General features: G+C 43.2%; 1 protein-coding gene and 1 long non-coding RNA gene across 2 annotated transcripts; one reads left to right on the plus strand and one right to left on the minus strand.

Moving 5' to 3' along the window:
- Positions 1–5,653: 5,653 nt before the first annotated feature.
- Positions 5,654–21,770, minus strand: LOC146349722 (B- and T-lymphocyte attenuator-like). The gene is made up of 5 exons (XM_084843383.1): positions 21,563–21,770; positions 14,755–15,081; positions 8,076–8,243; positions 7,668–7,714; positions 5,654–6,155 (listed from the first exon to the last, which is right to left on the minus strand). Exons 1-5 carry the CDS (start codon positions 21,630–21,632, stop codon positions 5,841–5,843), a joined length of 927 nt encoding a protein of 308 aa, XP_084699509.1. The 5' UTR covers positions 21,633–21,770; the 3' UTR covers positions 5,654–5,840.
- LOC146349723 (uncharacterized) lies at positions 12,579–27,523 on the plus strand. Its single transcript, XR_014789068.1, has 3 exons — positions 12,579–12,691; positions 14,965–15,094; positions 26,674–27,523. It is a non-coding gene; the product is annotated as an uncharacterized LOC146349723 (long non-coding RNA).
- Positions 27,524–27,816: the final 293 nt, after the last annotated feature.

The raw sequence follows: 27,816 nt of genomic DNA on the forward strand, positions 1-27,816 counted from the left end.
CTTTCAGTTGCCACCAAGCAACCCTCTTTTTCTTGTTGCCTGCTTTCCCTGCTTGAGTTTGCTACTAGTTTTATCCTCCAATTAGGGCCATTACAGACAGTAGTTTAAATCCACTCAACCAGCTACATCTTTCTTTCATTTTTACTCTAAAATAGGCATATGGCCCCCGATCTGGATTGGGAACCTAGTGTGTGAGCTGGGGGCCTTTTAAGATCTGGATAAGGCCCCCTGCACCTACTCGAGATTAATTTTTCAAAGGTGAAGATATTAGATGCAGATTTAAAGTAATGTCTGTTTTGCCCTTTACTTGTTTCTGTTGTTGTCTCTGTTTGGTACCTTGGATTTTCTATTGTAAATGTAAACTGCCTTGGACAACAGATGGGAAGGACCAGATATAAATGTATTAAATCAATAAACAGAACATAAGAACAGCCCTTCTGTCTAGGCTGGCATCCTGTTTCCCACCATGGCCAACTCGATGCCTCTTGGGAATCCTACAAGCAGCACATGAGGACAACAGCCCTCACCTGCTGTTCTACAGCAGGTAGTGTTCATTGGCATAGGACCTCTGAACCTGGGAGAACCATATAGCCACCATGACTAGTCCTTTAAGCCATCTAGACTAATCAAAATTAAGTGAGCAAAGGGTAGTGAAGACAGGGCTCCTAACTGAAGCATCTACTCTTGAGATTCTAATGCCTCAATATATGGTTGCTGTCCCACCAGTGACTATTGCACAAGCATGCACGACCCTGTTAAATATTACATACTTTACATATGGGGGAATCTCTTGCATGATTCATAGCCCATCATACCACTCCCCTACTCATTCTGATTCACAATTATGCAGGTCCACAATGTTCCATAGCTCCCACTGCACATATTTATAGAAAACAGTAGTTTAATTATGCAAATACTAATGTGCAAACCTTGACCTTTTTGAAGCTGTTTCAAAGGGATTCGGTAACATAAGCCATGAGAGTAGGAGAGAGGGATTTTCCCCTTATCCCAAGGAGAAGGAGAGAGAGAGAGATGCTAAATCAGCCCCTTTTTCATATGGGTGTAAACTAGTGCTGTGCCAAAATCCCACCCGCCCTTTTGCAACCCCTTCATTTCCCTTTCTGCCTCTTTCTTGCAGGGATGTTTTGAATTTTGGAGAAATTTCACAGGGTGCTCGGCTTGAAAGCTGAGGGAGGAGTTTTGTTGTTCTTGTTAAAAGGACTTTTATCAACAACAAAACAAAATAAAAAATGCCTGCTCAGCTTTCAGGCACCCAGCAGGCAGCAACACCAGAAAGCTCCAAGGGAGGAAGTCCCAGGCCCCAACTACATGGAGACAGCTTCTGAGGAGTCTCTTTCATCTATATCCAGATTTTCATGAATTTGGGTTTGGTCCACCAGTGGCACACAAAGCCAGAAAAGTGGAGTATACGTTGCCCCATACCCTGCTTTCACAGGGCAAACAGCACCAGAAACTGCAGCACTTCGGGGCTGGGTGGGTGGAGTCCCACAAATAGAACGGAACATCAGCTGCAGCACCATTGTGGCTCAGTGAATGAGTGGAGGCTTGCTCCCCGCCCTTCTCCCCTGCTCAGTGAAGTGCAGTACAAGAGATGAATGTTTGGTTTGCCCCATATGTCTCCTCTGATATCCACCATTTCTCTTTAGAGATGCGTTATTCACTGCCCCGCTCCCTGCACTCATGGTCAGAGTAATGGTGGAGAATGAGTTACTACCCAGTACACATCTTGGACAACACCTCTACCCATGTCCCTCCTTTCTCGGCAGAAATGATGGTCAACTAGGCACCAAATTTAGGGAACCACTATTTGTGGTAACTGCGTTTTTGTGCAAAATCTCAGCCATAAATAGTGCATTTTGGTTTTTGCACAAAATGTGTGGGGATAAGGCTTCTCCCCCACAGCTCTCCTCACTGGCTTGCTCACTAAAGTGCAATGGAAGAGACTGCTACTTCACAGTAGACATTTTTCGCTCGCAGTTAGTTTATGCTCCTTATAATCTCTGTCATGCCTTCCCTTTTCGTGTTACTGTGCAGTACACAACTGCAAAGTTGCACAAGCACGGTCCAATGTGTATAAGGAACAGAGTGTTCAAAGGTAAAGGGCTGCTAAGTTATCCTTGTCAAAAGTTACTTCCAAGTAGACATGTTTTAGATGTTCTTTTCTACACCCTTGTTTTTCTCCCTGTCTTCACAATGTTTGTCGCACCTGCACAGAGATGATCCCATTGCTTCTGTAAACAAACACCTCCCAGGTAAGGAAAGATAGTGAGTAGGGAAAGTGGCAGTTGGCATTACTCCTTATAATGAATCAGTGCAACTGCGAAATAGTACAAAGTAAAAAATAAAAAGTTAAGAGGGAAAGCACTAGGAAGCCTATATCCAAGCTGCGCATCTGCGAAATAGTGCATAGGCAGGGGGAAAAGGACAGGAATGACCCACACAACAGTATGCTTTGCTGATGCAATGGCAAAACCCACCTTGATCGGGTCACAGCCAGGTCACAGACACACCCCTAGGCACATCCAGTATGCAGGATTTAATTTGGGGGGACGGGGCACACTATAGCAGAACCACGTAGGAATCACTTTTAAGGGGGAAACTGCAGTAAAACTCCTTTGAGGAAATGCACTTTTTGCAGAGGGAAGTTGCACGGTTGCTGCAGAGTGGCATTAATGTCATGTGTCATGAACGACCATGATGCGCTCTTGCTCTGCACTAAATCACCCATATAGATTGGCCCCCAGTCAAGTCTTCTAGGGGGCTTTTCAGAAAACTCAAACAGCTGGAGAGCCTGCAAGAACAGAATAGGATAAAAATAGTAAAATAAAGAGTGCATATAGCATCCCCACTACAACTCAGCCACCTCCTTACAGTAAGGTAAGCACAGAAGCCCTGCACCCTGATAAATTTCTCTGAAATTCTCACCCCTTCCCATAATTTTCAGATGCAATTTCTTTTTGCCCCTCCCCCCAATGAATGGTTGAAAATAAATAGATGGAAAAATTCAGCACAGGGCTAGTGTAAACATGATATAAATGTGTGATTGGAACCTTTCATGGCCTTTCTAAGAGTCAACCTAGACATGACACCATTCACAATATAAGCAATGTAGTGCTTTTAAAAACTATTTTATGTATAGATAATTGCAGGCTTGGGGCTCTGTTCCAGATCAGGATCTTAATAGGGGGTAGGAAAGTATAACCTTGCACTTCCCCACACCCAAGGCAGACCTGATCCAAATTGGGGGACCCCTTGATCTGGAATGCTTCCATTGGCACAAATGGAAGCTTCCCTCCCAATGCAAATAGCAGATGTGGGCCCCCTGATCCAGACTGAGACCACAGCTTCCCTGTTCTCCTTTTCAATGGTTCTCTTTAGAGGGCCTTTTGGTCCATCTAGAGAGAGTGTGCTGGCAGGAGCTGGAGAGGCCATCAAATTTCTTGCATCCTGGCCTCCCCCCTCCCCCCAGAACACTACCTTTTCTCTCCCTCTGAGGCTACTTTTGCCACCTTGGGAAATAGCCAGCTTGTTTTTTCCCACAGTGGCTAAGAGGGAGAGGGAAATCAGAACTCAGGTCCCCTCCCAAGGTTGTAGCAGTGTCTACAGCCTCCAGAGGGGGACTCCAAAAAATCCTATGATCCCAAGGATGCTCTCCCAGGGACCATATGAATGCTCTCCAAATTATAATTTCTAAACTGGCAGCTATACATATCAATTAGCATATACACATTTTATGCAAAATGTTGTCCTCTTTTGCTCACTTTTTTGGCAATACATTTCATCTTGTTTGGCAACTCAGAAGTGGCTACCCTATCCTCAGCTGTGACTCAACTGTTAACTCACAGTTCATGGATCTCAGTTCACTTCTGACAACTGCCTCCAGCTAAACCCTGGCTGGCATTCAGTGCATTTGGGTAGGCAAAAGGGATGCAGTAATACTAGCTGGACAAGGTTTGACCTGAGAAGAATATACTGCAAAGACTTCTAAATTTGTCTATCTCCTGCAGGATGCATTTTCACTCTGCCCAGAGTCAGCTTAATCGGAGTATGCTACCCCCAAATACATTCATCACTTTGGGTTTGGCTCAGTCATTCCCCCAGTGCTGAGAGATGACATTGGAGTGCAGTGCCAGTTCTGAGGGATGAAATCTAACTTCTGTCTCCAGCCAGTCTCTGATGTTAAGAGTAATAGTATTTTTAGAGCAGCAGAAACCTGTAGCATACTAAGAAGAGTTTATAGGACAGTTATTAGAGGCCCAAAACCCCAGTAGACATCTCCATGTTAAAAATATCATCTAAATGAACTATGCTGAGAGCCATTTCAGCCCCTGTAATTACAATGTGGTATAGCATCCATTTATCTGTCAACCCATAATTTATTATATACAACTTTTTCCAAGTTCATTCCTAGTTGTCATTAATTACTATATTCTGTACAATAGTCCAGGGGTAGGCAACATTTTTGAGCCGTGGGCACATCTGGCAATTTGAAAAACTGTCCTGGGCACCACCACAAAATGGCTGCATGGGAGGCAGGTCAAAGGACAAGTAACCTACCCAAAAGACTGAGTACAAGGCAAAGGTGGGGTGTGAGCACCAATATACTGAATAACTACTTTGAACCCACAGTTTTCAAGATCAACAGAAACTTATTTCACAGCAATCCCAGCTGCTGGTGAGAAAATTGAAGAAAGAAGAAAGAATTAATTGAAGAAAGAAGTTAATTGAAGAAAGAAGTGGGAGAGTTAGGCTACCTTGGTGGGTACCAAGAAAGGTGCCTGGGGCACATTGGTGCCTGTAGATGCCACATTGCTTTTCCCTGCGGTAGTTAATTTCTTAGCCCCCAAACTCCTTTGTCCATTATTTTGTCTTGGTTGCCGCCCCCTGGGTTTGGATTGCCTAGGTAATACCAATCAGCTGTGTCACTCATTAAAGATGAGGACGAGATCAAAGAATAAAGGTCTGTCCATTTGCTTTTCAGAAAACAGACAATTTCTACATTCATTCTGTCCACTAAAATTCTCCCACAGTCCTGTAGTGAACTGGAACTGCAAACAAAATTTAGGGAAGTTGCCATTTCTCAGAATGATAGTTCACTGATTCATTTCTGTTGTGGACTGTTGCTAAGCTTTACAGGATGCAGCTGAACGCTTTATCTCTCTTCTTTGCAGAAAGTATTACTTATGCAATTAGCGGTACTGTGGTTTGATTAGATCAAGTTTTGAGGTAAGCAGAATTTGCATGGAAATGTATGAAAATGGAATTGATAAAACCCAGTCTATCAGTATGAACATGAGGGCAGCCAAGTGTCCTGCTTTACAGAGAACAGCCCTCTATCTGAAGGCCTGTCCAAGTTTGTTTTAAAGAGAAAGACCCACAAGAAGGGAGAGCAAGCAGGGCCCCTGAAGTTGCCCCTCAGCAGTAATCAATCACTTCAACAGCAGACTGAGCAGCAGACACACGTCACCTGGCCACAGTCTTCCTCCCCACTATGGTGAGATGTGTCGTATTACATATGCATTTAAACGTGAAGTAGCACGTAGAAATGTTATGCAGAACATTGCCTTCTTTGTCCTTTTTTTTCGTGAATCATTTCCTCTTTTTTGCTGATGCACAAATGGCCTCCCTATATGAGATTCATTTTAATCATTTATTATTATACCAGAAAAATAAATATCATCTTTATCCATCACCAAAAGAATGGTCCTGGCAGAAACAGATTGTGTGATATGCATAGACTTAGTAATGTTCAGAGTGGTGCTTGCTGAGCCACAGTGGAGGACATAATATGGTGCTAATGAATGAGTAGCTGTCCACATTTATTTCTTCAGCCCAATGGTAGCATATTCTGTAAATACTGTTTCTACAAAGGATTCACATCTCTGAAAAGGTTCCCTGTGGCTGAGTGTTGCATAAACAAGGGTATCCTGGTTTGCAGGCTTGAGTTGGTGGGTACTAGTGACAGATGCATCGCATGTCGGATTTCGTTTGGCCTTGCTGGCCTTCCGGCAGTTGCCTTGATTGCCGTAGACAGCATTGCCATCTGGAAACTGTAGCAAGCGAGGTGTTAATCCCTCATCAGAGACGTAAGTGGTGCTATCATTGCAGCATTGGGCACCTGTATGGCTACTTAACTGTAAAAAGAAGAAGAAGAGTACAATGACTTATGTCTCTACTGGTTAGGAGCAAAGAAGAGAACCAGCACCACATCAGATACGGCTGACAGCTCCAATATCAGGTAAGATGTTAGTCTTAAAAATGTCATAAAAAACGAGATACAGGAAATCTTCTATCTGAATACCCTGGAGAAAATCCAAAACTTTTGGATAAAAAGAATTGTGTTTACATTAGCATGGAGTTACACTGTGACCCCGTTCACACGTCATAACAACCAACAGTTCATAAACTGTAGGTTGTTGAGAAGACAAGTGGGAGCGAGCATGCATGCTGGTTTATGTGCTCCCACCCTCTCCTGCCATGATAAACAGCCCAGAGCTGTTTTTCATGATGTCTGAACCCAGAATTCTAGCTTCTTGTGGGACAAACAACTAGGGATAGACGGGCGCCCCCCTCCGAGTTCTCCAGGTACCTGCCCAGCCCCTGCCCCTCTCGTGCACCCCTGGACCTGTGCTTGAGCTCCCCAACACTTGCCAAGCCACCTGCACTCACCCAGGACCCGTCCTCCAGCGTTGCGATCACCATTTTGCAAAAAACACACACTAAAGGTAAACACGAATATGCACCCATCTAGTTGTACGCACAATGGCGCTGTGAATCGCCCATATACCCAAGATTGCAGGCATCAATGGCCCATTTTAAACCCGCTAGCATTCCCCCACTTATAAGTGCTATCCCTTAAGCCCCCTTCAGCATGCCATGCTAATAGGCTCTCACAGCCCTTAAACTCGCATGAATCCCAAAAGCTGTGCGCCCCCATATATGCATACACCCCATATATATACTATACCCTATATACACTAAGTGAAAACACCAAAGGGCAAAAATCCTTACACCCTCCAAGGTCATAATTCTGTCTATAGCCTCGGAGGGGGAAATCCCCTGCATCCTGTGACCCCTCAAATGCCATCTAGTAGTGATAGGATTGCTAACTAACTAACTAACTAACTAACTAACTAACTAACTGCACAATCCTATGCAAATTTAGACAGAAAAAAGGCTATGCTGGCTGGGGCATGCTGGGAATTTAGACCTCTTTTCTGTCTAAACTTGCATAGGACTGCGCTCTAAAAGAATGACACACTCCTTCCTACCCTGCCCTGATTCCCACGTTTGCCTTACAAAGAAAACACAAGCTTCCCAGTATGTCTGTATGCACACAAAGGCTGTAGAGTATAATTGTTTTATCCTCTGCATCCTCATTCCCACCTGTAACCAAGCTTTACATTAGTGTAACAGCCTTTGCCCATATTTCACCTTCCCTACACTCGTTTGTGCCTTCTTCCCTCAGTCCTTATTGGGTTGCGTTGGGTTTCCTCTGAAGCCTGCTGCTACCCCCCAGTTGTTGTGCTGTTTTGGCTAGATAAGCAATGTTTTGGCTACACAAGCGGCACTTACACCTACGCATTGGAAATAGAGGGGGAGGAGGAGGAGGAGAATTAAATAGGCACATCAATAACCTAACCTACCACATTAATTTCATGTTGTGAGTTCGATGAAATCATTTTGTTTTTCACTGGAAAAGAAAAGAAAAGCACAGTATGTTAATGGAACCATTTTCTAAAACCTCTTCATCTTAGTTGTACAAAATATGAGCATGTCTCTGAGAGTGCTCTGCCCCATAAAACTGAGATCAAGGAAGAGCTCAGTAAATTTTGTTAGTAGGCCAAACTGTCCTGATTTCATGAAGAGAGACAATAAATATTTGAAATAAATAACTTTGATCCAAGGCTATGAATTTCATAAGCATTAAATAAATAAGCTTCTAAATAGTCATGTGAGCATAGTAAGAAAAAAGATCATTTGAGTACAGAAGTCAGAGAGAGGCCACTGAAGAGATGGGGAAACTGAAGACTGAAGAGAACTAGAGAGTTCACCTTGATGCCTTCTTATGAAATACAGCAGGCCAAAGCAGCAGAAAATGAGGAGGCACAGCGCTCCCAGGGACGACAGGAAATAAATAATCAACATCTTGTTCTTGTCAGGTGCTTCATGATCTTGTGTAGCATTTTTAGCATCTTCAGATACCGTGAGGTTATTGTGATCTATACAGAGAGTGCATTCAAAAGTCTATTAAATTGTAATTAAGTCTTAGCATGCTTTTTAATCATGGCCATTTGCTCAATCAGTGATGGTTTCCCAAGGGACTCTAGACTACATTATAATCTCAATGTTTTCAGTGCAATATACAAACCAAAGAAGCTATAATGAGGACCAAGCTATGGGTTATGTGGGAGATCTGTGAACAGATCTTCCTGTGTTTTTTAAGAGTTAAAAGCAGTCTCAGAGGGTGACACTGACTGAGGACGGGGTGTTCAGCCAGAACCATCATTGTGTTCCTGACCAAAATGGCTCCCTCAAGCTGCTAGTAGTAGACCCCACAGTGCCCTGAAACAGAGGGAAGCAATTCAACACAATACAAGGAGAAAAATTTAACATTAGGTCAGAGTGGCTGTGATGTCAGTCATCTGGGAAACCTGCGCTTAGGATTATTTTCCTCTTAAAACAAGAAAACATTAACAGCAGGGGTGACTGATCCACATCCAGAATGCAATGTGATGGTTGACCTATTGCTGCATTAACCACCTTTGTGAAGCTGCTATTTGCATCAAATAGCAACTTTGGGGAAAACTAGCTGCTTTGGAGGGAGATGATTTTTGACAGGAAAACATCCCAGGAGCAATGGGTTGAACTCCCCCTTTCACCACACCTCTGTCTCGATCCAGATTTTATTTCTCTAAAGAGGAGAATCCAAAGTATAGGATTCCAATACACATCTAATATCATGCCTCTAGTCTGACCCTTAGAGAACTGAAATGAAGAAGACATTTTTGAGATTGGTTGTAGTAAGAGTTGCAAAGCATTAAGTTGCTTGCACCATACTTCAGTCTCCTGTGGCATCGTTTGGAAAGTTTTCAGCAGCAGTTATTATACAGCCTATTTTGTAAGCTCAAATGTAAGTTCTGGCCAATGTGATTCTTTAATTTACAGACAATGCAGTTTCAAATACCAATTTAAGTCATTTGACTGTCATATATAATGTAGCTTGGCACTTGTGTGTATTTCACTTCCTTGCACTACTACTACTTATATTGTTGTTGTTGTTGTTGTTATATTTCTAAACTACCCCTGGGCAGTTGACAGAAGTTAAAACATTAAAATACAGTATAAAAAGTTTTAAAGCATTTTACATAAAAGCACACAAAAATATACACAAACAACAACAAAAACAACTTTGAACTGTCAGTCACAACTAAAGACACATCCAGGACTGATTAAAACTCATTATGTGCTGCCAAATGCCTGGGAAAAGTGACAGGTTTTAACCTGGTGCCAAAAAAAGATAACAATGTTGGCACTAGGCAGACCTCATTGAGGAGCTCGTTCCACAGATGGGGGACCACCAGTGAGAAGGCCCTCTCTCTCATTGCCACCTTCCAAGATTCCCTTGGAGAATGAACTTAGATGCTGAACGTGGTGTACAGGTAGGTTCATTTTGGGAGAGGAGTGCCATTGTGGTCCCAAGCTGTGTATGGCTTTATAGGTTAAAACCAGCACCTTGAATTGAGCTTGGAAGCATATAGGCAGCCAGTGCAAGCAGGCCAGAGTTGGTCTTATATGTGCAGACCTTCTAGTTCCAGTTATCAGTCTGGCCGCTGCATTTTGCACGAGCTGCAGCTTTTGAACTGTCTTCAAAGGTAGCCCCACGCAGAGTGCATTGCAGTAATCTGACTTGGAGGTTACCAGAGCATAGACAACTGAAGTCCGGTTATCCCTGTCCAGACAGGGGCATAGCTGGGCCACCAACCGGAGTTGGTAGAAGGCCACTGAGGCCACCTGAGTCTTAAGTGACAAAGATGGTTCCAGGAGGACCCCCAAGCTACAGACCTACTCCTTCAGGGGGAGTGCAACCCCATCCAGAACAGGTTGAACACCCTCCACCCAATCTGCAGAACTACCCGCCAACAGCATCTCAGTCTTGTCTGGATTGAGGTTCAGTTTATCAGATGAGGATCCAGTCCATTGTTGCAGCCAGACCCTGATTCAGCACAGCCTCACTGAAGAAGATGAAAAGGAGAAACAGAGCTGCGTGTCATCAGCATACTGATGACAGCGCACTCCAAAACTCCGGATGACTGTGCTCAGTGGTTTCATGTAGATGTTGAACAGCATGGGGGACAAGACTGACCCCTTTGGAATCACAAATCGGAAAATCCACGGGCTGAGCAATGTTCCCCAAGAACCACCTTCTGGAGCCAACTTTCCAAGTAGCAGTGAAACCACTGCAATACAATGCCTCCCACTCCCAACTCAGAGAGCTGTCCCAGAAGGATACCATGGTCGATGGTACAGAAAGCTGCTGAGAGATCAAGGAGAATCAACAGGGTCACATTCCCCCTGTCACTTTCCCAACAAAAGTCATCATACAGGATGACCAAGGCTGTTTCTGTGCCAAAACCCAGCCTGGACCTCCACTGAAATGGATCCAGATAATCAGTCTCATCCAAGAGTGTCTGGAGCTGGCTCACAACCAACTGCTCAAGGACCTTGCTCAGGAATGGAATATTTGCAACCAGCCTATAATTATTAAGGTTTTCCAGGTCCAGGGAGGATATCTTCAGGAGTGGTCCTACTACTGCCTCTTTCAGGTGGCCCGGGACCACTCTCTCTTGTAAGGAGGCATTAATCACTTCTGTGGCCCAGCCAGCTGTCCCCTCCCTGCTGGTTTTTATAAGCCAAGCCAAGAGGGGCAAGGACCCAATATGGAAGTGGTTGCATGAACCTGTCCAAGCACCTTGTCCACATCCTTGAGCTGTATCAATTGAAACTCATCCAAGAAAACCAGACCAGGCTGTGCTCTGGACACCTCATCAAATTCATCTGCTGTAACACTGGAGTCTAAATCCCAGCGGATGCAAGAGATTTTATCTTGGTAATGCCTAGCCAGTACATTACACTGGGCTTCAGGTGGTTCTATAGTGTCCTTAGGGCCAGAACGTAAAAGGTCCCAGAAAACCCTAAAAAGCTCTGCTGGGCAGCACATGGACAATTGAATAGAGGCAGTGAAATTTTTTCCCCTTGCCACTCTCACTGTCTTAGAATATACCTGGCTATAGGCACACACCAGAGTTCAACTGCATCCACTAGGAGTTTTTCTCCACCTTCCCTCAAGCCATCTCCTATTTTGTTTCATTGCTCTCAGCTCCAGGGTATATCATGGAGTTGTATGAGCTCTGCTCTGGAGAGGACACTCAGGAGTGATCGTGTCAAATGCCCAGGTCATTTCTGCATTCCACAGGTCAACCAGGGCTTTGACAGGAGCACTAGCCATATCAGCTGGAAACCATCCAGATCCATTAGCTTCCAGAGAAGGACCATCTTAATAGGTCCTCTACCCTTGCAGAGGGGAAAAGCTGCTGTAAGTCTAAGCCTCAGCAGGCAATGATCTGACCATGACAAAGGAATTGATGCGAAGTCCCCCACTTTCAGATCACCATCTCCATGTCCAGTTGAGAAAACCAGGTAGCTACATGTGTTGGGCCGATGACATGTTGCGACAGTCCCATGGCTGTCATGGAGACCATGAAATCCTATGCCTCCCCAGACAAGGTGCCCTTAGCGTAAATGTTGATATCCCCTAGAACCAACAGTTTGGGGGATCTCAGCAGCACACCCAAGACCACCTCCGTCAGCTCACCTAAGGAGTCTGTTGAGCAGCTGGGTGGGCAGTACGCCAATGGAATCCCTAAACTGTCCCGCTGATCCAACACCAGGTGCAAACACTCCAGACCAGTAGTCACATGGACAGGGAGCCTGCAGAGGGAGATGGAATTCCTATAGACCACAGTAACCCCACCCCTCTCCCTGGCCTTCAAGCCTTTCCTGATGATGGGCATAGCTGGGAGAGACTGACTCCTCCCTGCTCACCCACCCAGGGTTTGGTTATACATGCCAGATCAACCACCTCATCCACTATTAAGTCATGAATGAGGGAGGTTTTATTTTATCTGGCATTTGAAAGCAGATAAAATCTGGCCTTTGAAAGCAGCATCTGGAGACCCAAGGGCAGGCTGATAGGGCAACCACCAAACCTACGGGTGCAGGGAGGACCGGAACACAGCACGGTCTAGGCAATGTTCCCCTTACCTGGCAAGTCGTCCTCACAATGCCATATCTCCCTCTACCCATCACTACACTGATTGCCCCCCTCAGGTCCCCCCAATTGGCCCAATATCCTCTTCCCAGGCACATACTCAGGCCACCAGAAAGCCAGGCAAAGGAACAGGGTCCAGGTCCTGCAGCACTCACAGCTAGGTGGTTTCTGGCACCTCCAACAGCAGAAGCAGCCTTTATAGCTGGAGTCAGGCTGGGGCCTTACCTTCCCATGCCTGGTGGAGAAGAGCCAGGCAGAGGAACACTACTATTGTGTTAGACAGAAGGCTGACAAATAATGTTACAGTCCACACATCAGGCAGTCTTATTTTTTCCCTGTGTAAGTAAGGAAACTATAATGTTTTCAATGTGTGTGTTTGTTTGTTTTTTGCCCTATGGGGCTTCTGTTTAATGTTTTTTCTCATATTGTGAGAAGACAAGGGACTGGGGGAGAATGTACTGTCTTACAAGTCTGTACTGGGCCCAGAAAAGTGCTTTGGCCTTGTCTGGAACAACAGTGGAAGTAAGAACGGCTTGATGGTGAGAGAGTTTCAGGGACAAATTGCCTGTGCAATAGACAAGGGCCATTGGCCCAGTGTGATACAATAATGTACATGTATATATGATACCTGTATAAGGTATCATTTCATTCTAAAATGGGCCAAGTAGATAACTTAATTTAAGCTAGTTCCCCATGTTCAGAGCAGATGCCCATTTGTGGTTCTACACAGAATAGCTTCCAAAGTCAGAAAATTTTGTCCAAAGGCTTTCACCCGGTCAAATAAGATTTACTGTGCATATTCACTCTTCCACCTTGTACAAAAATGGTGTATTATTGTTTTGCTTTTAAAAAAATCTGCCTTTCTCTTAGCATGGCGTTCAAGGCAGCTTGCAAAATATTGACATTATGCTATTTGTTATTAATCAGCTGAAATCAAAGGAGATGTACATGGTATATAATGGTCTATGCTCTCACAACAGCCAAATACTTTAGCATAGAAACCCATGATTCTGCTGTCTATTCAGGCCCACTGTGATATCACAGCAGTTCAGCCAATGTCATTAAGAGAGACAGAGGAAGCAGAAAGCTCAGGATCAGAATTCCTAAAGAGGAATTCAGGAAGAAGGTTAGGTGACACAAATGTCACATTGATGAGGGCCCTTTGTAAATTGGTTTCAGTGCTTTCTTTCTGGTGGAACTCACCGGAACTGAATTCTAGCATCTTTTCTTTATATGTATGTATATATGTATGGATATAGTGTTTGTCCACTATTTTAATGCTCTTCATTACAATTTAATTGCCATCTATTTCCAAGAAAGCGTAATCCAAGAGTTCTGGTACCTTTTTCTCCAGGAAAAAAAGCACTGGTTGATTTTGGTCAGGTAAGAAAACCTTGGCTGAACACATATAACAGGACAGGACTTGCGTAATATGCCGAAGAAATTTAGTCAAGCTCTGGATGAAAAATTTATTTATTTACATGTCTACTTGATCAGAAGTAAGCCCCATTCAGTTCAATGGGAGTTATGCCCAGATAATTGTATTATTATTATTATTATTATTATTATTATTATTATTATTATTTGGTGCTGTTAATGTGGATTTCTTGAGCAAAACAACAAAAACAAATCACCAATGGACATCAGTCATCATTACATGCCTGGAACCACTTCCATATGAGGAAAGGTTACAATATCTGGGATTGTTTAGCTTAGGAAAAGGCGAGTAAAGGGAGACATGATAGAGGTGTACAAAGTTATGCATGGTGTGGAGAAAGTGGATAAGGAGACTTCTTTCCCCCTTCTCTCATAATACTAGGATCCAGGTCATCCCATGAAGCTAATTGGTGGGAGATTCAGGACAGATAAAAGGAAGTACTTTTTCACACAGCACATAGTTCAACTATGGAACTCACATCCACAAGATGTAGTGATGACCACCAATTTGGATAGCTTTAAAAGCGGGGGGTAGACAAATTCCTGGAGCATAAGGCTATAAATGGCTACTAGTCCTGATGGCTATATGCTACCTCCAGTATCAGAGGAAGTATGCCTATGTGCAACAGTTGCTGGGGAACATGGGTGGGGGGTGCTGTGGCACTCATTACCTCCTTATAGGTTTCCCATGGGCAACTGGTTGACCACTGTGTGAACAGAATGGACTAGATGGACCCTTGGTCTGATCCAGCTTGTCTCTTAATGTTCTTATGAGATTGACTGGATTATGAAGATTCTATTTGCTTCTATTTGCATTATTTCCACCCTCCTTTCTAACCATAGCCCACCCCGCCTTCCCCCAAGGCAGCTTGCTGAAATATTTTGCAGGCAGGATGAACGTTAGATAGCAGCAATTAGTGAAGTGGAGAAAGGCCATATTTGTCTGGATTATGTATGTTACTTACCTTGAACAAAGACTTCGATTGCATGGCTCCCAATTTTTTGTTCCCCCACAGTAGCCTCACACTGATACAGTCCGCTGTCATTCTTATTAATTGATGAAACATTCAAAACAAAATTGTTTCCATTTGTCCATGAAACTGTGTGCCTTTGTTCATGCTGCAAAATTAAGAATTTCTGCTCCACTTTGTTGTACCTATACCATTGTATTACAGGCTGATCTTCGCAATACATCACCGGACAGTCTATAGTGACCAAATCACCTGAAGTTCTATTGTACTGGGTACCTCTTGGAACTGTAATAGTGGTGGTGCAGTTCTCAGTCTCACTACCTGAAAGGGAAAGGTAGGGAAGAAATTATGTTTTGCACTGCATGCGTCATATATTTCAGCACTCTTTGCAGTAACCGTGTTATAGCATTCATAGCTTCGTTGGTCTCTTGTTGTTTTTTCCATTTCTTTCTGCATTCATCTTTCTACAAGTCTCATTTAAATGGCTGGAGAGGATTGGCGAATTAATATGAATACTGATAAACTACTGACTTCAATCATTTGTTCCTGGTTTTATCAAAATCAGACTATTTATAAAGATTGGTAGCAAAAACCTGGAGGTGCTTCCAGACAGATAGCTGATGATTGTTGTTGTTCAGTCGTTAAGCCACGTCCGACTCTTTGTGACCCCATGGACCATAGCACGCCAGGCCTTCCTGTCCTCCACTCTCTCCTGGAGTGTGCTCAAGTTCATATAGCTGATAATGCTACTAATCAAAAACATTGTGCAGCTATTCCATCTTTTTCTCATCAATAGGCATTTTTGTAGGGTAAATAAAAGACAGAAGAAAAGGTGGGAAAACATGGAAGGGTTACAAGTGGAAGATGATGTCATCTGGATTCCCTGTAAAATTCTGTAAATGAGGCAGGGTGTTTGCATCATAAAAGCCTTGTCTGGATGCACGCTGGATAGCCAACAGTTATTTCTCCATAAGCAGCACATTTTATTTATTTATTTATTTATCTATCTATCTATCTATCTATCTATCGAAGGTATATACTGCCCAACTGTCAGATGCCCTCAGGATGGCTTACAATAAAGCAACAACAACACAAACAAACAATACAACCAGAACAATAAAATATTAAAACACTAAAAATATTAAAGAGCCAGCAGTATAATGAATAATCACGGCAACAGATTAAAGATTAAATGCCTGTTGGAAGGGGACGGTCTTAACCTGGCATCTAAATGTATACAGTGAAAATGCAAGGCAGATCTCACTGAGAAGAGCTTTCCATAGACAGGGGTTTGCTACAGAGAAGGCTGCCTCCCTGATAGCCACCCATTGCATTTTATAAACGTATAAATTTCAGAAACTCATTGAAAGCTTTGGGGCTGGTGAAGCTAACACTAATATCCATCTCCATCCCTTCTCAGCCTCTAAGGGGACTTTTGTCCCTTTAAAAGCTGGTGGCTCGAGCAGCTGCAGCTCCCTTGAGGTCAGCTCTATTAATTTAATGGCAGCCTCTACTGCAAAGGATAGAGTGTTGAACTGGGGATGGCTGCTGTTGACAGAAAGTATAGAACTGACCACAAGGCAGCTGTAGCTACTGAAGAGGGAACTGGATTCAAGAGCGTGACTGAGATTTGAGAACAAGGACCTGTGTGCAGCTCACATATGTTTGTGGTGTTAGGGAGAAAGAAGAAGCTGCAGCTAGTTTGACACAAAAGCTGTCAGGTGGAGGGCGTCCTTTGGTTGTTTAAGTGTGTGTTGGATAAATTAGATGTCTGATTATGCTATTAAACAACTTTATATAACATGTGAAGTTCAGATTTCTTTTTTAAGTATCAAGTTAGTGTTTTTTAGAACAAGTTTACACTGAAGAATGATTCTTCTGAATGAGATCAGGACCTCTAATATTGCAAAGAAGCTTTCTTGAAACTTGTCAGCAATATGATATTTGTCTTTGTCTCTGTCCATGTCTCAAATGGTGGTTACTAACTTCTTTGTCGTAACCAGCTTTATCAGGGTGGAAATTTGTGATGTATATGAGGGTATGAGTAAGGGGGTGAAGTTGGGTAGGAAACAATTTGCTTGATAGGAAAGATCCTCCCACAACCTAGTTTCTGTGGGAAATATGCCCCTTCTACCCTTTGCCCTTTCCTTTCCTTTCATTACACATGTCTGTCAACTTACTTAACAGTACCTAATTCTGTCCCCATTTTGAGGACAGGCAAGTAAAAAATTAAAAGGGACCACAGTGACCTGGTTCACACATAACACTAACCCATGATATATTTAACTTACAATTAACCTCTGGTTTGTTGCCCTACCCAGGGTTGCTCTGGCATATGATCGAACAAACCGTGGTTTGTTTTCTCAATCCCTGGGTTGTTTCTTTCCCTTCTCCTTCATCTACACCCTCCTTGTATCCCAAATGCCTCTGCAGTGCTGTAGTTCTGGCATGTAGAGCGGCTGGGTTTGTTTGGGTTTTTTTTACCACTCTTGCCCACCATCTCTGCAGCCTGACAAAGCAACCCATGAACAACCCACAGTTCTGGGTCCACATGTAAAAACAACCCCTGGTTTAAACTACTCAGATTTCACAACCCAACAGCAAAACATGAGTTCTCTTTCTGGGTTGTTCATGGTTAGCTAACTATGGTTTGTATGCATGACTGGATTCGGACAACATAACAACCTAGAATTCACAAATCCATACCATCGGTTAGTATTATGTGTAGACCCAAGCCAGTATGTTTAAGGTCCGCAAGAGCAGGAAACTAAGGCCCCTCTGATTATTTACTCCTTCTAGGACTCTGGATACACTAACCCAAATTCAGAAGATGAGGGTATGAAGAGCTCCCAAGATGAGACAGATGTCAGAATTTGTAGGGAGGCTGATTGATCCCTGAAAGAGATGGCTTCCCATATCTCATACAGCCACCTCAACACCCAGCGGTCCCAAATCATTCAGATACTGATGATACCCAGTGCATGCTAAATCTGAAATACACATTCACTTCTAAAGGCCCATTCTGTTTTAAACATTTAATAGTGCAATCCTATGCATGTCTCCTTAGAAACAGACCGCACTGAATATAATGGGGTGTACTCCCAGGAGAGTGGGTATGGGATTGTAGTCTAAAGTTAAATAGTATGTTTTATCATGTTGTATTTTAGGGTTTAAATATTTGTGAACCTCCCAGATAACTTTGGCTATTTGACAGTATAGAAATGTAATATAAAAGAAATGCATACATATAAAATTAAGTGCCTGTTTCTTTTAAAACTTTGACTTAAAGGACTAGGGCACAGATGTCTTTGGTACTTTGGGAAATACACATTTGCTGGTGAAACATGGAGTTCTATCCTTGGATACTCACGTCAGAGTTTAAAAAAAAAAAAAAAAGGGTAAATCAACATTAAGTTACACCAGCCTAGGTCTTCAGGGCCACTTTACATGCTTCAGTGTTTTATAGAAAGCAGCATTGAGTTAATTGAAGATAAATCAGGATATAAATGTTAAAATAAATAAATAACATTACAAAAATGATGAATTACCATTTGTCTACCACATGTCTCCAAATATGGCAGGCAAGATGCATATCTGAAATACACAACAAGAAATGTAGCAGGCATTAGGCATACATTTCTAGGTGTTTTTCAGACATGTATCTCTCCTCTGCACGGAAATGCAAAACATGGGGCATAAGAACATAAGAAGAGCCATGCTGGATCAGACCAAGGGTCCATCTAGTCCAGCATTCTGTTCGCACAATGGCCAACCAGCTGTTGACCAGGAACCCACAAGCAGGGCATGAGCACAACAACACCCTCCCACCCATGTTCCCCAGCAACTGGTGTATAGGCTCACTGCCTCTGGTACTGGAGGTAGAACATAGCCATCAAACTAGTAGCCATTGATAGCCTTTTCCTCCTGGAATTTGTGCAACCCCCTTTTAAAGCCATCCAAATGGGTGGCCATCACTACATCCTGTGGTAGCAGTTCCACAGTTTAACTATGCACTGTGTGAAGAAGTCCTTTTTATCTGTCCTGAATCTCCCACCAATACGCTTCATAGGATGACCCCGGCTTCTAGTATTTTGAGAAAGGGAGAAAAATGTCTCCCTATCTGCCTGTGACAATTCTATGTAAAACTTAAATAAAATACAAGATAAGCACAAAGACCATTCCCAAAAGCACTTACTGATGATAGTTAGAAACCACCTTCTCTTCTCTATAATCTGATGACATCCCAGCGTTATTTGGGGCCTATCTAAGCCAGCTCCTCTTGGTGCTGGACCAAAAATTTCTCCCACATTTTTTTCGACCATTCTCATTCAATTTGATACAAGAGAAATTGCTTCTAAAAATAAACTCAATGGTGAAGAAATTTGCCCACGAACAGGGTATGGATGGCCTGTCTCACCCCGCTTATCCGCACTAGCATGTCTCATCTGCCTAGAGTTGTGGGGCACTGGGAGGAAGTGACCCAGGGAGGCCATCCTACAGACTTACATGAGTGTGGCCTAAGGGATAAGAGAGGAATGACTCACCCCTCTCTGTAGGCAGAGTCAGTCTTGGCCGAATAGCTTGCAGGCTAGTTGCCGGCAGGACCCTAAGAAGTTAGTTTCCCGCACGGTCACTTCTGCAGATGCTGTTGTAATGTTTAATAAATGTGGTCCTAGTTCAATCCAAGATCTTGTGTCTTGCCTCTTTATTTCCTGCTCTGTTTGCAAGCAGGGCTAGTTCTGTCAACCTGTTTTCAGAATTTAGGTTCTCCATCCACCTTGCATACATTGTACCTACATCCTTAGCAAAATAACAGCATGTAAGGCCACTGCTAATATGTAAATTACTGCACTGAAGACCTTTCACAGGTGTAGTACAGGGGTAGCCATATTGCAGCAGAAACAACAAAAAGTCTTGTTGTACGTAAAAGACAAACAGGTTTATTATGGCATAAGCTGTTGTGGACTAGAATCCATCGTATCAGATGTATCAAGTATTACCCTCAGTTGGCAGATGGATACATGGGTAGAGAGAAAAAAATGGAGTCAAATGGCAATGAAATACAAAATATGGAGCCTGTTACAATTCTATGTGAAGCTTAAATGTCTACAAGATAAGCACAAGGACTGTTTGCAACAGCAGTTGTTGATGATAACACAACCATCCTAGGTTGCTGTATTTCTTAATTCCTGTGGTGGGACAGGAAACCATTTTCTCAATTCAAGGTTAAATGCATCAAGTCAAACCTCTTGATGAAGTTGTGAACCGCCCAGAGAGCTTCGGCTATTGGGCGGTATAGAAATGAAATACATAGAAATGAAATAAATAGAAATGAAATAAATAATAAATTCTAATTCAACAATTTCATGCTGGAGTCCCCCTTTGTTGAAGAATGGCTTGTATCGCCATAAAATGTGCTTCGGACAGTTTTTCACACTTGAACTGTATCCATGTTACCACAAAGTGATATTACCAAGGGGCTGGAATCCACGTTTCTTTAAAGGAGGTTTCTTGTTAAGTGTTTGTGGATGCCCCACAGGTATTTGGATACCTGTTGGAATGTCCCCTGTAAAAAAGGTCCTGATAATCCGGCATCTTATCAGGTGGTGGCAGGAGTTGAACTAAGAGGAAATTTTGTCAACAAAGGAACTTCAAAGAAACAATACTATATTACAAATCTGGTACTCTGTAAAATATCACAGGTTTGTTTTTGCATTTAAGACCACTGCTACTCTGTTCTTATTTACCCAAGTTATTCATCACTATGTCATAATACAAATAGTTCTACTGTTTTACATAAGTATAACACAAGAACTGAGTTTCAACTTGAATTTGAGTAACTGCATTGTAAGTGGCAGTAACTGCATTTGAGTAACTTCACTTCCCTAACCTGGTGCCCTCATGATGTGTTGAACTACAACACCCATCACTCCAGCAACCATGTACCAAGGTAGCTGTGGATGATGGGAGTTGAAGTCCAACATATCTGCAGAGCGCTAGTTTGGGGAAGACTGTGATATGAATTAGATAAATAGATAGATAGATAGATAGATAGACATTTTAAATGCAGCCTCATCCCATGCTACATGTACAGTGGACTGAGATATATATGAAAGATGAGATTTGACCCGTTGTTTGTTGCAAATTGTTGTGCCTTTGAAGAAGATAAGAGTTTAACTGTATTTTATTACACTTTACTCAAATTCAAAAAAGTGACTTGCAATCTAGTTAGAAAATATTAAAACCAGTATCACAGTCTATATATCTTAAAAGCACTAAGTGGACAGGTTAACTGCAAAATTCAAACATTTAGGGTGCAATCTATACATACTTACCTGGGACTAAGTACCAATTGAATTCATTGGGACTTACTTCTGAGCAGACATGCATACAATTGCATTGTAGGGCGAACAGTAAAACCTTAGAGCAGATCCTGCTTTTTGTGCCATTGTGAGAGTTAATTCCTGGGTCATACCGGGGGGAGGGGGGTCAAGCCTGTCGAGAAACCATACTCCTTCCACCAATTCCCAGATTATTCTGTAAAGAAAACGCACTCTGCATGTGCTCAGAGGTTTCTTTTTCTTTTTCATTACATCTCTTGAAGGACCAAGCCCTGATGTTACATATTCCAGGCCTGAGACCTGGCTTAAATTAAACCCCAACTCTTCCTGCACTATTTTATCTAACTGGAGCTGTGGCCTTGTTTTATAGCCATGTCTTGTCACTGTTCAGTATCTAGAAAAAGCTGTTGTGCACATATCACGTCATTCCAATAAAGAAGACATTTAATACATTGTCTTACCATATGCCCATGGATGGTCCAATGTCAGCATCAGAAAGACAAAAGGCAGTACAAAACCAACTGCGTACATGGCCTGGCGATGTTTTCATTTCATGGTTATTGTGGAAGTGGAAAAGATTCTGATGGGATGAAATGGCTTTCTGTTGCACTTTAGGCACCCTCTTAGATCACCTCATAATGGCTCATGATGAAATGTTTCTGTTATCTCAAGAGGGTGAAAAAGAGAAGCAATGGGAGGGAGGGGGTGAAAAAGAGCTCTGTCACACTCACAACAAATCAGATTTGTTCATGAGAGATCTTCCTGCAATGGTATTGCTGAGAAGTACATACTGCTGTTTGTTCAAAACCAAAACTGAAGTCAACTTTTCTGTTTTGCTTCTTGTACTTTTTCCACCCTGCAAGAAGAACCACTGAATGAAACACACACACACCCGTGCACACGCACACACTGGAAGCAGCAGAAACTTAGCTGTTTCAAAATCTTTTAAAAGCAGCTGAAAATATAGAGAGACGGTTGTTAAAAGGAATGGTTGCAATGTGTCTTATTTCTTTGGACATTCATAACACTCCTAATAGCAATTTCAGGTGGTGAGTGCCAAAAAGACTGAAGCAAAAACAGGGCCACTCAGAAACAAGAGTGAAGTAGCTTGTTCATGGGAACCCTAAGGATCATAGATGTACAATTAAAAAAAAATACCCTATGGGATCAGCCCCCACAAATTCAGATCAGTAAGAACTGAGCATGCTCAGTAACCGTGGAATGTTGACAATCAGTTGTGGGATGGAGAGGCCCCCTGGAAGAGGGCCTGTCTGTCTTTCTGGTACCATGAACAGGAATGCTCCTATTAGGAGATGACAATACCTTGAAATATTTGTTTCAGGTCCCCACTTGAACACATATAAACATAGAAGGATTACTAAAGATTATGTAAGACAGATCACTTATGGCAAATTCTTAATAATATAATATAAATGTATTACAATTGATAGACCTAAAATCTCAAATGGTCCTTCAGGTATTTTGGCCTACAACTCCCATCAGTCCTAGACAGCATAGCAAATAGTGAGGATCATGGGGGTTGTAGGCCAAAACATCTGGATGGCCACAAGTTGCTCCCTCCTTTCCTACACAGTTGCTTTGTGTTGACACAGAGGTGGTTAAGAGAGCAGGACAGGCTGTGGGATTATGTGCTCTTTCTTACTAGGACCTTCCCTCTCTCACACCAATTTTCTTCTGCCCTTCCCCTAGTGGCCTTAACCAAAGTTAAAGGTGATACCTGCATTAACCTTAACCATAGTTAATGTCAGCTAGACTCCCACCTAACTATGTTGGCTGCCTGGAAGTTTGGTTGGCATTAATCTAGGGTGGCCATTTGTGCATCACCCAAAAAAGAGGACAAAAGAGGGCACTGATTTCCATAAAATTTGCATGTGCTATTTATATGTATAGATGCATTTTAGAAAGAATTATAAAAATACAACACATCTCACCAGTGGGGAAGACTGCGACCAGATGACCTGTGTGCCTGTGCGGTCTGCTGACCACTGTGTTCACTGTTCAAGGCCCCTGCTCTCTCTCTCTCTTTATGGTTCCTTTATCTTCATACTGACTTGGACTGGACAGCCTTTCAATTAGAGGACTGTCCTCTGACAGCCCTTCAAATTGTCCTTTGTAAAGTAGGCCACCTGGCCACCCTAATTAACCACAGTTAAGGTTGGTGCAGATGCTATCATTAGCCATGCTTATGACCATTAGGGAAAGGGTAGGGAAAATTGCATGCAAAAGAGCCGGGGTGGTGGTGATGGTCTGGGGCTCGGGGAGAGAATGTGCATCCACAGCCTGTGCTAAATCTCTTAATCATGATTATTCAGAAGTATTATGTCTGCGCTATAGTGGGCAAGAGAAGGCCTTTAATTAGGTTGAAGCATCTTTTCTGTTTTTTGTTTTAGACGTTTGTGGTTTCATGTTCAGCCACGTTTGTGGTTTCACCACCTCATGTGAGTGAAATCTGCCAGGATGCAGACAGAAAAACCAATGTTCAAGGCACCTCTTCTGACTTTTTTTGTGAATAGCAAACATGCCAGAAAAAAAGTTATCTTCTATCTCCATTGCTCTTCAGACCAAACAAGTTGCTTCAGTAAAAGGTGCAGTTCTAAAATCTTTGGGTTAAAAGTCACCAATATTAAGAACAAATTAATTTTATATGCCAGTGGCACTATTATAACAATGACAAAAACAGTTTTACAGCCAATTATGCAAGAAATAAAGTATATTAGAACTATCCTTGCAGACAGGAATAAATCTAAACTGTTCAGGATCTTCTGGAGACAGTTGGATGTAAAATTTCATTTCATTGATTACATTTCTATACTGCCCAATTGCTAAACCCCTCTGGACAGTTTACAAAGATTAAAATGTACAAAAATCAAAATTTACAAAAATTAAAATCATATGCAAATTTTCTTGGGAAACCAGGAAAACATACTTGGATACCTTTCTAACTCTGGGTCCAAGGTACTTATTTAATTTTATATCAAGAATATGTATACTATGGCTTTGCAGGTTCTCCAATGACACTTTCATGGACAGGTCAACGTTTGCCATTAAAATGCAAACTACCTGAAAATGTATTTTGTATTCACGATGCTTCCAGGCTACCTTTGTAGAATAGCTCTGAATCTTTGACAGAGCAAGATCTTGTCATTTTGTACCAGAAAAGAAATGATCCAGAATTGAGCTAGCTACATCACAATGTCTTATTGACAAAGGTGGAATGGCACTATCCAGCCTTATTTGTATTGCCAGACAGCCTCATGCTCAATGGCAGAGGCATGTTTTTGAGCAAAGCGCTGTAGCAGGTGCTTAAGCCAGGCATCAGGGGAGGGTGCTATTGACCTCGTGTACTACTGGTATGCTTTCCCAAAGCACCCGGCTGGTCGCTGTTAGAGTACTGGATTAGATGGGCTGTGGTTTGATCCAGCAGTGTTCTACATATTTGCAATGCAAGTATTTTTCGAGCGTGTTTGATGGCTGTATTGAGCTAACAAGTGAAGTTTTAAATTAAGAAGTGTGTTGTTGTTGCTATGCATAGTTGAAAGCTTGGTTCCTGTTTAGCTCAGAAGCCAGGCAAGTAGCAATCCTAGGCCAAAGCTACACCTTCATTAATAACGTTTCGAGTACTGCACTGTACCACTCAATACCTTTATGGTTTTTACTGTAATAGCACACATTGCCCATTCTGTAACATTCCTGGTTTTTTTTGTAACGGTATGGAAAGGCACACCATGGTATATCTACTATTTGAAATGCAACCTTCAGGCTAGGGATGTCAGAGAATTCCACGACGGATCTCGGTGAGGCCGAATGCCAGTGCATTCGGCCCCCCGAAATCCATTGCAGAACGGCCCGCCACCCCCCCACCCCCCGCAGATCCCCCCCGGGATGAGACTTACCTGGGGCGGATGTTTCAGATAGCGGTGGCTCCAGCGGCGGCTTCAGCGGCAGTGGTGGCAGCTGGTCTTCCGACCGGCTGCCGCCACCGCCATTTGCAGTCTGTGTTTTTTTTCATTTTCTTTTTTTCCCCTCTTACGTAGCCTATCACATCTGGGTAAAAACAAAAACAAAAACGCGTACGCAAATGGCAGCAGCTACGGCCTCCACCATTTGCGTTCCTTATTTTTCGCCGTCTTAGTCTATGTAAATAGCTCCCAGTACGCTATTTGCATTCCCCTTTCTTTTCTTCATCTTAGTCTACGTAAATATTTACATAGACTAAGATGGCGAAAAATAAGGAACGCAAATGGTGGCGGCCGTAGCCGCCGCCATTTGCATACGCGTTTTTTTTTTTTTTTTTACCCAGAGCCCTCCGTGGCTGGAAATCCGGCTGCGGACGGCCCTGGCCTGGGCCTGGCTGGCTGCTTCGTGGAGCCGCCATGGAGCACAGCCGGCCGTCAAGGATTCTGGGGGGGAGGACCGGATTGCCTTCCCCCCCCGTCGAGGATTCCGGGGGGAGGGACGGAACGCCTCCCCCCCCCCATGAACAGAATCCGCGAAAAGGTAAGTGACTTTCGTACATCCCTACTTCAGGCTTCTCTGATCACTGCCATTGATTGCTCCTTTACTCGTAACGTGGATGAGGCACCCCCCCTTTCCCCCTCTCTTTTCACTATCCTGCACGCGTTTGCTTCTGAGAACCCTAGCGGGCAGTCCATTCACATATTTCCTCAGTAAATTTCATGCTAGATCGAGTCAATTTCATTTCCCTCTTTACACCATGGATCTTGCCTGGAATTCGAGTGCCCTCATTGAGAACACGGAACTAACTGTATGCCTTAGTTTTATATGTGCTACTCATTGGGCCTTGACTCTCATTGAGGCTCAGCGAGCAAAGCGGAGATGCTCTCGGCTGCTTGTGCTCAGGTTTTTCCAGAGGCGTCAAGATTATTTTACTGCCCGACTGCAAACTAACCTGAACATGATGGCAGACTGCATTGCCCATATGAGAATGCCCTCGATCTTCCATCATTACTGGGTTCAACCTTCAAGAAAGGACTGGTAGGAGAACTTTGTTCTCAAGGTCTGGAACGATGCCCTTTGGATAGATTATAGAATACTTGATGTCTTGAAGCACCCTATTTGAGATCGTGGCTGAGTTGACCCCTGCACTACAAAGGGAACACACAGCTATGCGGGTTCTGGTCAGTGTTGAGAAAAGGGCAGCTGTAACCATTTGGAAGCTGGCCAACCCTTGTTTCTACAAGAATGCTGCTGAACAGTTTGGGCTTGCAAGATTGACAGTGGCTGAGATTTTTGTGGAGGTTTGTCTTGCAATGGAACACATTCTCCTTTGACATACAGTGTACCTCAAAGATGCCAGGGAAGTAAGTGCTTCATACCGATGTCCTTATTCCTTCTCTGGCGCAAAACCTGCCCCTGCCTATGCTTTCTTATGTCTGTGTATGCCCTTTCTCTGTGTGTGTGTCTGAGCATGTGCGTGTGTGAACATTCTTGAAGTATGTACTTACTTGAAATACATTTCCTGTGAATTCTACCCAGAGCTAACTATTCCACATTTTATTATCCCCCTTTCCACCCCGCCCACAAACAACAGCGACACAACACAGATCATGGACGGATTTGATGCCCTTGGATCCCCTCTTTGTGTTGCTGCAGTGGACGGCACACATGTTTGTATCAAATCTGTGGTTCGTCAAGGCAGTGACTGCATAAATAGGAAGAACTACTACTCCATGCTTCTTCAAGGAACAACAGGTCATCCTGGGTGGTTTGTGGATGTTGAAATTGGCTGGAGCGGAAGAAATCACGATGTCTACATTTTCAGAAACTCAGCACTGTTCGAGGCGATGGAGGCTGGAGCTTTTGTTCCTGGAAACCCAACCTGGACTGTAGGGGATGTAGAAATACCCCCTAATAGTTGCAGACAGAGCATACACCATTCGTTCCTGGCTAATGAGACCTTATAGAGGGCATCTGGATGGAAAGAAGCCTTACTTCAATTACTGTTTAAGTAGAGCCAGGAATGTTGTTGAAAGGGCATTTGGAAGGCTGGAAAGCAGGTGGAGGTGCCTTTCTGGATGACTTGATGTTGCAGAGGAGAATGTGCCTTCAGTCATCTTTGCCTGTGTTATGTTACACAACATATGCAAAACTGAGGGACATGCCCTATCTGAAAATCTCCAGGAAAACAATACAATTGTTTTCCCCACCTTGGGAATGATGGCAATGTTCAGTCCGAGCAGGGTAAAACAGTCAGGGAGGCTATTAAAAATTACCTTTGGGAAAACAGGAGGGCAGTTGGGCGATGAATGTATGTGTCTACCTAAAGCTGCCTGTGAATTTTACACATTGGCCTCAGTTTGTTATAGTTTCAAAATTTCAATTTATGTATGTATCTCTGGTTCTAAAGTGTTCATAATAAACAATGGGTTGCCCTTGTAACCAATTCCTGTCTCTGTTGAGTGATGATGCGCATATACGCATGCCTGTCATGTGGTGGCACTATAGTTTATTTTAACAGAACTGTACTCTATGGTTCCTAGATGTCAAGGTCCATTTCTCTTCCCGAAATGCCCCCCCCCCCCGTGTTGCATACTGGCAGAACAGGGAGATCAAGATCCTTCTTGCCTCATTGTTAAGGAGTGGTGAGGCAGAGTGGATCATGTGTAGCTCCAGCCTGGCCGCTATCCATATTTTCAAAAGTGCTGTGAGAGCACTCACCGAGAAGGGTTACCGG

Source organism: Heloderma suspectum, chromosome 3 (assembly GCF_057233095.1).
Source record: "Heloderma suspectum isolate Gila_16-S chromosome 3, 16-S_ref, whole genome shotgun sequence".
NCBI lineage: Eukaryota > Metazoa > Chordata > Lepidosauria > Squamata > Helodermatidae > Heloderma > Heloderma suspectum.

Bases quoted from the DNA above. Each gene is read 5' to 3' on its own strand.
- LOC146349722 (XM_084843383.1), bottom strand. From the start codon at position 21,632: ATGTACGCAGTTGGTTTTGTACTGCCTTTTGTCTTTCTGATGCTGACA. The intron at 7,715-8,075 runs GTGAACTCTCTA...TTTCTTTTCCAG, and splicing joins TTTCATAAGAAGGCATCAAG to TGAAAAACAAAATGATTTCA. The intron at 6,156-7,667 runs GTAGGTTAGGTT...TTCTTTTTACAG, and splicing joins CACAACATGAAATTAATGTG to TTAAGTAGCCATACAGGTGC.